This window comes from Natator depressus, chromosome 16 (assembly GCF_965152275.1).
Source record: "Natator depressus isolate rNatDep1 chromosome 16, rNatDep2.hap1, whole genome shotgun sequence".
Classification (NCBI taxonomy): Eukaryota; Metazoa; Chordata; order Testudines; family Cheloniidae; genus Natator; species Natator depressus.
The window spans coordinates 3,186,476-3,198,757 of NC_134249.1; the positions used below are offsets into that span (position 1 = coordinate 3,186,476).

The 12,282-nt window shown below is 49.1% G+C and overlaps 1 protein-coding gene across 4 annotated transcripts in view; it reads left to right on the top strand.

The window, feature by feature from the left end:
- The window catches only part of EXD3 (exonuclease 3'-5' domain containing 3), a 584,821-nt gene that overhangs the window by 503,047 nt on the left and 69,492 nt on the right, over positions 1–12,282 (top strand). For all 4 annotated transcript variants that reach the window (XM_074974168.1, XM_074974170.1, XM_074974172.1 and 1 more), the window contains exon 21: positions 7,359–7,452. In XM_074974168.1, coding sequence (XP_074830269.1) covers positions 7,359–7,452 — 94 coding nt within the window. The remainder of the gene's footprint in view (positions 1–7,358; positions 7,453–12,282) is intronic.

Here is a 12,282-nt window from a genome sequence, read left to right on the forward strand (position 1 = left end):
CCTTTTTCTCTCCTCCTTCCTGAGCACCTTGTCTCCTGTTTTCTAGGCCTACACCAGCCTCCCCTAAGTTCTTCCCATCTGGAATAGCTTAGGGTTGCCTGTCTTATTTAAACTGTCAGCTCTTCGGGGCAGGGAACGTTTCCTTATCTGTGTTTGTACAGTGCTGTGTGAACCTGCAACACTCGGCACTCCATGTTTTGGAAGAATGATACTGCTTGACGGAAAACACACCCAAAAGCCTGACTGTTTGCTCTCCCAGGCACAGAGCTGGCTCAGTCACCTTGTAATCCCTTCTGAACAAATCAAACAAGGTGCTCTTTCCTTCTGGATGGAACTGGGAGCTGTATAGTGAGGGAGGCTGCCTTGTGCAGACTTTGGCACAAGCTTTCCAAGCTGCATGTGTGACAAGGAAGGGAATGCAATAAATGCGGCCAATTCACCTTTGTCTGCTGTGTTGCAATCCAATAAAATTTATAAGGCACCTTCCATGCCAGATGTCCCAAGGCGGCTTGTGAGACATACACATTGGGTAGGTCACAGGTGCCCTGCAGAGCAGCAGCCTTTGTAGCTCTGTTCAGCATCACGTGCAAATCTTGCCCAGGAGAAAATTTCTTAGCTTGTAGGGGGCAGCATCACTCAAAAGAGGCCTTGCCCCAGCAGTCTCCCGTGCAAGTGGAGTGTGCAAAGGCAGATGCATACGTGAGAAGGCTGTAGAACCTCCCCACAAAGGGGTCTGCTCGCCCACCGCGGGGAGGAACCAGTGATGGGCCTAACTCCCAGTAACATTAACGGGAATTAGGAGAGGACCCGCCTTCAACCTGTGAGTGGGAGAACAGGTCTCTGTTATGTGTAAACAGACCCAAGGTCATACCCAGGAGTGTCAGAGCAATGAGGAGGCTAGAGGAGAGTGAACTGGTTTGAGGGGCTCCTGAACGTCTCAGGAAAGAAGCTGCAGTAGGTCTCTGCTCTTAGAGACTCTGGAGATGATCCTGCACAGCTCAGGAGCTGAGCTTCAGACAGTAATCCCTAACTGACCTTCAGTCGCCCCAGAGCTTCTGTTATCAAGAGCTTGGACATCAGCATTTCAGCTGGCCTCAGAGATGGGAAATACTGATGGGAGTCCATGTCGATTCCCAGCTGCCGTGCAGACAGAGCTCATGTTCAATGAAAAGAGAAACAGTCTCTTCCCCTGTGGTCAAAAAGTGCACCAGTTTTTCTCAAACATTTTTCAGGGCATTTCAGTAAATTGGTCCCATCTCAACCTCACCTGCAAGTTGTGCAGAAGCATTTCTGAGTTTCTGTCTAAGCCCTAGCATGGTTACACCTAGAAGAGATGCAGTTAAAATGCAGGAGTGGCACGCAAATGAAAAGTGAGACAATCATGAGATTTAAGGTCTGTGTTTATTCAAGACAGTTAAACCCTGAGAAGATCTGATCCGATAACATCCTGAAGTTATAATTTAACCCTGCCTTATGTTTTGTTCCTCGGGAAATCAGAAGTGACTCCCTCGTGATTCTTCACAGTGCAGACCTGACTTCTCTGAGAATTCTGGTTCTCCCAACCAGGTTTTCCGCTGAGTTCCTGGTGTTTCAGAAGAGCGCATCTGGTGTCACTTTTTCCTTGGTTGAGTCTTTTTAAAAAAGAGAGTGAAGGAGGAATGTTTGTTTTCAGTGGGGAGACACGGTTCCTTGGAATGGGAGACTTGCAGGGATTTCTCATGTGGCCCAGAGCTGGACCTAGATTTTGCTCCTGTTGGTAATCATGAGCACGCTCAGGTCTCACGCTCCCCATGCATTTGCTGGTGCCTGAGTTGGCCAACACTTCTGGAAATGTTAAGGAAGAAAAGACATAGAAATATTGATTAAGGGTAACATTTCCAAAGTGCCTGTGGCCCAGATTGGCCCCGTGAAATCCATAGGCATTAGGAGCATAAATACCTTTGAGGATTTGGGTCTAAGTGACCTAGGAGCTGAAGCACCATTTTCAAAAGTGCCATGGGCATTTGGAGCCTAAGTCCCATTGAAAATCCGTGGGGTTTAGGTCACATTTGAAAATGGGGCTTAGGCTCCTACATCATGTAGGTGAATTTGAAAATGTTTCCTTAAATTTTTTGCAAAGCTCTTTTGCCCTTTTCCATCTGGCTGCATCGGCACCACTCCCTCCCTGGGCTGTGTATTTCCCAGACTCTGGCAGGAGCTCTGTGTCACATCTGACCATTTGTGTTCCTACCGCTGGGGGGAGTCACTTGGGCACCACCCACTGAACCAGATTCATTCCATGAAAGTGTCAAAAAAAAACAACAAACCAACCCCAAAAGCAACAAGCCTGTGCAGGTTTTCAGGGAAATGAATGCTTGGGAAAGGATCGAAAGCTGCTTGCTCTGCAGCATCTGAGAACTGGAAGAATTGGGAAGCCTCATGTTTTAATACAGAGCATATAACAAGAAATGAGGAATCAGATTGCAGGGTCCCTCTTCCCATGTGTGCAGACAACTTGCAAATCACGTGGTATCAAAAAGTGATCCTGGTATTGTTGATTTAGAACCGTACTTAGGAGGGGAGTAGGCCACTGACTCTGTCCGCCTGTCTGTCATCACCATGTTTCTCTTTCACTCTCTCGCTAATGAAGTACCGTATATAGGCTCTGAATACTTAGTGACACTACCCTACAGAGGTCTCTTTTCTCCCCTACACTCTTGGAATCAGGGGCCATTACTTAGATTTCCTTCTTTCACTTCTTCTGTCTCCTTTCTCCATCCTTATTGCCAAGCCAGCCCTGGCTGTTGGGATCAGGCGGTGTGAAAAAGGAGGTCTTAAGCTGAGTGTAAGTGGAGTCTGCCTTGAGTCCGATCTGATTTCCATTGGTGTGAAGCTCCACAGTTGAGGGCCTTTCCCTGAGAACGTCCTGCCCCACAAACCCTAACATCTGCAGAGCCCCCTGGAGGGCAGTTGGGTCACAGATGGAGGAGCAGTCTCTGAGGTGCTGTCACTAGGGATGTAAAGTTTCAGAAAAATTTGAAGGCATGGGGAAAAAATGTGTGTTTCTGGGGGTTTTCAAACCTCCCCCAAAATTCTGGGAAAAATTGAAATATCTGTAGTAGTTACTTGCTTATCAAAACTAAACTTTCTTTACTTCTAATACTGTACATTTCTAAAGTATCTTCATTTTCAATACTTACTAGTATTAGAAAGCATTAGAAGGGCAGCAGTAACATTGCTTTAAACATTACTCTGAAAGTTCTTTCACTGTTCATTCTGAGAGAAAATATTGTATATAACAGCTTCTTTTACATTTGTCCCAAAATTTCCAGTTCTTTCATACCAGGTGTCAGAAAAAAACAGGGAAAAAATGTCCTCCTCCCCCCCAGCCAGTTTCCATTTTTCCCTGGCCCCTCACATCTCCGGTCGTAGCTAGGCCTGAGTCTGTTGAAGGCTTTAAAGATCAGGACCAGGTCCTAGACTGTGACCAGGTGTTGAATGAGGAGCTAGAGCAGTGCCCTTGTTGCGTAGGAGACGGGATTCGGTGGGCTCTGTAAGCTGTCATTCCTCTGTGGCCTTTGCCTTCATGCCAGGCAGAGTGATCTGTTGTAGGCTGGCTTGGAGGGGTTGAAGGGTGATCAGGCCCTGCCTGAGAAGAGGGGACCAGGCAGAATGGGAAGCCAGCATTTCATAACACTGTTGTAATCTGAGAGTCACAGATCAGTGCTGACTCCCAGGCTGTCCACTACCTGGCTGGCTGGAGGGCAGAGACCTCTGATGGCTGGAGAGGTTAATACCCCTGCAAGCTCCTCAAAGTGAGCTCCTCTTCCTGCCGCATCACCTCAGCTCCCCAGGTTATGCCTGCACCATCCATGTGCTGCTCTGTCAGGCCCTGTGACCACTGGCTGACGGCATTGTCTGAGCCTGCTGACAAGAGAGAAAGTTGCAGGGCATTGGCAGGTTGTGTGCATTGGACTCCACACAAGGCCTCCAGGCTTGCCGGTCAGGCTGTTCTGTGATCTATCCACAAGGAGTCAGCGAACCCAGCCTGGGGCTACACTGTTCCCTTCCCACAGCTCTGGGTTCAGTGGATAATACCCTGGGTAGCTTTGCAAACCAAGGCCATTATCATGGTCTCTAGAGTCACCGCCACCATAGGGAGAGGTTCGGGGAGCCCCCAACAGGCTCCAGGGCACAGAGGTGAGGTTCCCACACACTTTTTGAGCTACTAGCTGGTGCAGAAAGGGCTTGAGGCCCTGGGGCCATCCTTACTCAGCCACACCCTCTTTGGGGCATCTGACTTCCCCAGTGCACTCACTTGGGGTGAAATCCGGGACCTATTGAAGTCAGTGGGAGCTTTGCCACGGACCAGGTGTGCAAGGGAGCTCCCTGCTTCCTCTCTCCCCCACCCAAGGAGAATCCCAGAATCTGGCCCTAAAATTATAACCAAATCAGCTTTCCTACTGAAGGGCATAAGCAGGGTCTGAGGGGAGGCTTCCTTCCAGCCCTCCCTGTACAGCACAGTTCAATGGGCCAGCAACCCTGGGGATAGTCTCCTTCCTTTGCAAAGGTTTTGGTCACTGCCGGATTCCAAACCAGTCTGATCTGATCCAGCCATGTGGCAAGGCCCATGCACTGAGGAGGGGAGGGGGAAAATGGATGTTACTGCATTTAGGGCACCTTGTACTCTGCAAAACAGCTGTACAGGGCTGGAAGGAAGTGGCTGATCAGAGAACTCAAAGCATTTGCCACAGTGCATAGAAAGTGAGTTCTCTGAAGAGTTCTCGTCCCCGATAGCATGGCCTCTCTGAGACTTTCCGTTTTACCCACTGTCTGAGGCTTTGCTTGAAATGCAGCTTCAGAGAGCGGAAGGCAGAGGCCTTTTACAGTCTGAGTCATTTGCAGGCTGGGGTTTATTGCCTCATTTCTTGGAGTGCCTGACTGCCAGGTTATTGTCCAGACTGGGGACAGCTCTGCCCCATCCCTGCGTGTGGTTTGGGAGGTGGGTGCCAGAGCTGTGATTGTAAATTTTTTTCTAACGAATAGTTGTCCCACTTTCCTCTCTGATTCTCCCACTTGAGGAGAAGGGGAGCCATAGCCGCCAGATGTGACCTCTCTGCCGCGTCCAGCTAGTGCTCCACAAACATATCAGAAGTGCTAAAGACCTGATCCGAAGCCCACTGAAGTCAGTGAAACTCTCACTTCATACAGTAGACTTTGGATCAGACCCCAACCAGGAAACTCACTGCATTTAAAATGTATGCACCTTTGAGCAGGGGGGTGGGCTAGATGACCTCCTGAGGTCCCTTCCAACCCTGAGATTCTATGATTCTAATCACTTGCCTTGGCTGCAGCTCTTTCAAGGGACTAGTCAACTTGGAGCCTAGTCTTTTGGGATTTTTAGTGAGTTACAGGTCACTTTGGGAATCACACCTGAGTCCCCCTGTAAATTTTTGTGGCATTAGTCACATCATCCCACGTTTTAAATAGTTTGTCTCTCCCCTTTTGCTGTGAGGAAGACCTACACTAACTGCCGGTACAAGGGAGAACAGTGAAACTGATGCAACAGAGCACCACTAAAGGCCCTGGGTGAAATCCAGGCCCCATTGAGGTCAGTGGGAGATTGAGCACTGACTTCACTTGTGCCAGGATTTTTACCTGCAGTCACAACCAACTGGAAAAGAGAGAGAAATATTTTTTCCTCCAATCTCAGTGCTAGGAATCTTGGCCTAAGATTTCCAAAGTGCAGAGTGACCCGGTGTGTTCAGTTCCTGAGGCCCAACCCCAGCACACCGTGAAGGGGTCAGATTTTCACAGAGCTCAAAAAGAAGAGGAGGACTTGTGGCACCTTAGAGACTAGTACATTTATTTGAGCATAAGCTTTCGTGAGCTGCAGCATCTGATGAAGTGAGCTGCAGCCCACGAAAGCTTCTGCTCAAGTAAATTTGTTAGTCTCTAAGGTGCCACAAGTCCTCCTGTTCTTTTTGCGAATACAGACTAACACGGCTGCTACTCTGAAACCTGTCACAGAGCTCAGTGCTTTCTGAAAACCAGGCCCCTTTAAGATGTCTCAGATTGGGACCCCTAAATCACTAGTCATTTTGGAGACTGTGGGCCCATGTGTGTTACTTGTGATAAGTAAAATCTGTCCCAGAGAAGTGATTTGTAAGGCAACGGTGCCCCATTAAGAAAGCTCATTACCTCAGCAAGCTTTTCAGTTCTGTGCCTATTTATGCAAATATTGTAGGGAGAGCCAAAGAGTGAGTTTCAAAGCTGTAACTCTGGCTCATGGGGTCTTGCTGACATTTACAGACAGTCTCAGCTTCTGGTGCTTTATGGCAGCATCCAGGTCCCAGCTGAGCGAGCTATACTTCAGGGTACGAAGCAGCAGGTGTCTGTCCTCCCAGTGCTGAACTGGGTTGGAGTTGGCTAGCCATGAAAGGTTGAAGGCATTCATTTATTTGGGGGGCAGGATGGGGATTCCTAGAAAGCACTGCTGGATTTGCCATGTTAAATTATGAGCTCTTAATGAATAAGCCCTATCATGGGCTTTTAATGGTCATCTTGGTACACTATTCTTTATGGGAGCATTACGCAATAAAGCTGGGCAGCTATTTTTTCTCTTGAGACTTTGACCCAGAGTTCAAGCTATAAACTGGGTTTGCTGTAAGTGACTAGCTGGGGCAGAGTGCCTCCCCCAGCTACCTTCCTCCAGACCCACACATATACCCCACTCTTCACTTTGAGCTGGCTGGCATCTGGGGAAGCCTGAACAGATCCCTTGAAATCCCTGAGCTGGGGCTGCACTGTCAGATGGGTGAAGAGTTCACATTCCACCTAGCCAGCTGGCTGCAGAGGCCATGACAGAATCCAAAGTGGGCACAAGGCAGCATGTTGCTGCAGGCCTGGCGCAGGGCACAGCTCATCTCTGTGCCTGACACTGGGCTGGGGATGCAGTGTCATTGGAGGAGCATGTGGCAGCCCTGTGACGCGGCAGCAGGCTGGGAGTGCCACCCCGGCTGCATAGCCAGTGTGAGCAGCGATGAGTTGGGTTGGGGTGTTGCTTTTTTCCCCCTGATCTTGTAACTCTCTTGTGGGTTTCCCTATTGCCCTCTACTACAGGAAGGAGAGTCAAAGCCTGGGACTCTGGAGATCTGTGTCCTGCCCTAGTGCTGTCACAGCCTCACTCTCTGACCCCGTGCCTCAGTTTCCTCAGCTGTAACATGCTGATGATGCTGACCAACCGCAGAGGGCCATTGTGGGGCTGAATTCATTGGTTTGCAAAATGCTGTGAGATCCTTGGACAGAAGGTGCTGCAGAGCGGCAGAGGACTCTGCTACCACCCTCTTTCTAATCTTCCTCTCTCTTCCTTTTGCCAGTTGTGTAATTGCGACAAGTACTTGAAGATCTCCAAAGACCAAATGAGGCAATTGATGCAGTTCGGTGGACTCTTAACAGAAGAAGATAATGCAGGTAACAGAGTGGGCACCTAACAGGTTAATGCAGCCTGGCCAGGGGTTTGCGTTCCTGCCTGAGCCGGTGAGGGGACTGTGCTCCTGCGCTTGGAGCACCTTTGCACTCTGTTGGCAGGATTTGCAATAGCCCAGGGACCAACTCCAAATTTGTTAAATGTCTCAGCATCCTGAGGCTCTGTAGGCCAGTTCCTCAGATGGTGTAAATCAGTGTCGCTCCGTCAGCTTCAGGGCACTGATGTCGGTACCCACCAGCTGAGAACCCAGCCCTAGTAACTGCAGGATGAGGATTGTGTTTAAAGTAGACATTTTATAGCAGCTTTTTTGTGCGTGTGATTTGTTGGTCATTTGACTTCAGTACAAAAATAAGTTACAAGGATTTAGACCCACACAATAGTATTGGTGTGTAGACAGTGTTCAGGTACAGAGCTGCAATAGGTGAAGTCAGCACTGTGTTGCAATTCCTCGATCATCTCTTCTCCCCAGCAATTTCCATGCAGCTGGGTATTGTAAAGATAGTGCCGTAGCCGCTCCTAAAGCCCCTTGTTATTTGTGTGGCCTTTTTAATTGAAGGACTCATTTCCAGTCTTTTTACTGAGATAGCAGTTCCATAAAATATAAACGTTGCAGCAAGAACTACAGCTGGGCTTTCCAAAAGGAGTTAAGTATCAGAGGGGGAGCCATGTTAGTCTGGATCTGTAAAAGTGGCAAAGAGTCCTGTGGCACCTTGTAGACTAACAGACGTATTGGAGCAAAATACTTATGCTCCACTATGTCTGTTAGTCTATAAGGTGCCACAGGACTGTATGCCGCTTTTACAGAAGGAGTTAGGGACCCAACTCAAAGCCAATGGGAGTTGGGGGGCTAGCTCCCCCTTTGGAAAAACCCAGCCCCACACAGATGATATTCTAGCCCTTTCTAGACAGGAAGCCTCTGATTCTGCAGGCTGCACCTTGTGGTGCAGCGTGTAAAACGTTACCAGATCAGACTCAGAGTCTTTCACCCCCCGCTTTGTGCTGGTGTACCTGTCTGCACAGGGTGCGGAGTGCCAGGGAATCAGGCTCAGCCTGGAAAGAGCATTTCCAGACCTGGTGTAGGTTTGCCAAGGACTTGCACCATAGACAAGACCCTTCTGAGCTTGCAAACAAAGACCCTGATCAGAAAAACTTCAGGACCTCTAAGCACAGCTATAGTAATCCAGCCACACGGATTCTTTTCCTTTGCACTATGATTTAGAAGAACTCATCCACTGGCCGTTGGGTGGAGAGGGCTGTTTTGAACGCTGGGTGCAATGATTTCCCGTAGATGCATTAGTTACAGTCGAAGGACTTTCCCATCTAACTCTCTGCAAACTGTGTCAACCACAGGCTGCAAAGTGGCTTCTCATTGCTAGTGTCTCTAACGCCCCAGATGCTGCCTCCACGGCTACTCTTAAACTGGGTCGGATTGCAGCTGGAGCGATTACAGTCCAGCTCGAACTGCCTTAGAGACACGGTGGGGAGGTATTCTTCATTTCCTGTCTTAATCTGCTCTGCTGTGGTGTTGGCTGCAGCTGCCGTGCTTCACCCCCGTTGTGGCAGCATTTCAGTGAGTGACATAGAAGCAGTTTGTGATGAGAGGCAACGAGGTCCAGTGGGCAGTGCACTAGAAGAGGAGTCTGGAGATCTGAGTTCATTGCTGGATCTGCCACTGACCTACAGCGCAGCCTTAAGCAAGTCACTTAACCTGGCCTTGCCTCAGTTTCCCTGTCTCTGTAGTGTATGGACAATGATCATTCCTTTACTTTGTGAAACACTTGGAGCTCTATAAATGCAAAGGGTTTACTATTGATTAAGTGCAAGGACCTTTGGGCTGAGGGGAAGATGCAGTAGATGTGTGATTGTCATTCCCAGTACTCTGCCTGGCTGGGGGGAATTGTCCTGTCAGAGCTTTCCCTGCTGAGAGCTGTTCCCATTCCACAGTAGCCCAAGACTGGCCCAGCTTGTTCAGCCAGTTTCCAGAGTCCTGAATGGGAAAAGAGAAATGCTTTGGTTTATATTCAGCTGTGATAGGTGCCCCTTTCTCCTCAGAGCGTAGTGCATAGGGAGTGTGATGTGACTAGAGCGTCTCGCACGTCATTGCTTCTGCCAGCTGAGCTCAATGCACACACCTGGGGCTTACTGCATTCCCCTGGTGTCCCCCCCACAAAGTCCCTATGTCCTACCCTACCCTCCCCCTTTTTCAGGGACTCCCTGCAACCACTTTGTGTATCCCCTCCCTCATACCATTGTCCCACACACCTGCCACTTTCTATACCCCCCATTTGCTCTCCTCTCATGCCTGGGTGCTTCATTCCTTCCCATGCCAGAGGCTCTGAGTGTGTTCCCGGTACCAGGGGCTCTGTATGTCCCTCCCCCATACTGTGCCCCCCCCCCTTCCTTCCATTCTTATTTTATTTTTTTCTTTCTGGGAGATCTGGTTTTTTGTTTTTTATTGCAATCAATAGGTTCTGCCCACATACAACATAGTATAGTTATATATTAAAGACTTATAGAAAGAGACCTTCTAAAAACGTTAAAATGTACGACTGGCATGTGAAACCTTAAATTAGAGTGAATAAATGAAGACTTGGCACCCCACTTCTGAAAGTCTGCCAACCCCTACTGTAAACCCTGAATATAATGGAAACCACTTCAAGCCAGGGGGTGAAGCAGCACCCTAGTTCCAGCACCTATGCCTAGAACATCCCTGAAATCAGATGCAGTGTCCAAAAGTTATTGCATTACATCCAGACAGGCAGGCAGAGAAAGGCCACAGAGTTGAGCATAGGCCCTCGCTTTGCTTAGCCAACAATCTGAATCACATGCCAGCAATTCTGGCTGAGAGATTTTAGGGGAACCTTGATTCATAGATTTTAGGACCAGAGAGGGCATGCGGCATTAGCTCTGTCTCTGCAAGGTCACCTTTGCACTGGGGCAATACTCCAGGGGCTGTGGTTGTAACCAGATTATGCTGGCAGTGCAACACAAAGCAGCCACTCTGCCCTGAAGGATCCAGCCCTTTGCATCCCACAGTTCCCTGAAATGAGAATAATCTCCAGTTTCTCCACAATAACCCATGCATCTCCTCCACTCTCTCCAAGCAAGGCTGGGGACTGTCTCCTCAAATGTTTTCAACTGTGGCCTTTTCAGGGTCTTTGGGAGGACAATTGTGATTGCTAGGGGACTGAACAGTGAGATAACGGAGTATGTGATGCCAAAGCAGCTGTCTGTGAGAGTCACATATGGATGGAGACCATGCCCAGGGGACTGAAATGCAACTAAAGGATGCAGCTAGCACGGTTTTGGCCCTCTGCGTGCAGATGGGCCTGAAGCTGCAAAGGGCCATTTGCTAAGGCCGATCAGTTTTGCGGGGGGTCCAGGCGGTGAATGACAAGAACCCCTTGGCACTTGCCATGTTGGAAACGTCTCTAGTAAGGTATTTTTCCGTGCCGTTCTGTTTGACTTGTTTCCCTTCCTTTTTATGGCTGGGCTTGTATGTTATTAATGGACATTTAATCCTTGTATAATAACTCATTTGAATTTTTACCTTGGGCTTTGTACAGGTTTCCCAAGGTTTGGGCACATTTTCCAATCCAGTCTGTTTAGGGTTTATCCAGATTTGCCAGAAATTGCTCACAAGCCCAGACAGAACTGCCTCACCTGGAATTCCCAGCATGGTGGTCCCCACCGCTTTCCCAGGGGTGGTTTATGTATCCATGACAAAGGGGGGAAAATGAGCAAGTCAGTTTTGTGTTTGTGGGTTGGTGGTTCAGGCTCACTGAGCTGTGCCTTCCCTTAGCTTAGCACTGCACCCTCACCCCAGCGATGCGAACCCCAAGAACATCGCTGGGGAGGATTCTGCTGCAAAACTGATTTTGCAAAAACAAGACTGAAATGATAAGACACCTAAAAATTACATGGGATGTAATGTGGGGTCCCTAATGGGGCCACTAGGCCCGGGCGACACATGCCCACACCTAGGTCACCACGTTTCCAGGGACACTATAGTGGAGCGCCACCCGCTGGCCAGGCTGGTTTCAGCCACAGTGTGGAATGGGAGACCGTCACATAGGTCATTCGAACCAGGCCAGGGGAGATCAAAAATATCACTTGCCTAGACTTACTGTAATGCAGGCCAGCCCTGGTGACTGATATCTTAGTAGGGCTGTGACAGGAGAAATCAGGCAATGTGAGAACCCAGACACAAGTCATGCTTGGGTACTTTAGATTAAAAATTTGAATTTTTTTGTGAAAAATTGTCACTATTTTTGCTGACTTTTGTAGACATGCCTGGCTATGTCCCATATATGCCATGCACTCAGACGCGTTCATGTCTGCCTGTCTTCAATCTGGCAAGCTCTGGTAATGGCCTCCCAACAAATCAGGAGCAAACATACAAACAGCCAGCCTTGTTCTGCCTCCTAGTAGCATCTTTTCATTGCCTTTGATATTCTTCTTCTTTAAAAACATGCTCTAGCTACACCAGGGGTTATGACCTTGATACAGAATTTGATGGGAGAAATTCTAGGCCCTAAGTTATATAGTTGGTCAGACTAGATCAGGGATCATCAGCCTTTGGCACGCAGCCCGTCAGGGAAATCGGCAGGCGGGCCGCGCTGGTTTGTTTACCTGCAGCGTCCGCAGGTTCGGCTGATCTCAGCTTCCACTGTTCACCGTTCCAGGCTAATGGGGGCTGCAGGAAGCATCATGGGCCAAGGGATGTGCTGGCTACCGCTTCCCGCAGCCCCCATTGGCCTGGCACGGCGAACCACGGCCAGTGGGAGCTGCAATCAGCCGAACCTGCGGACGCT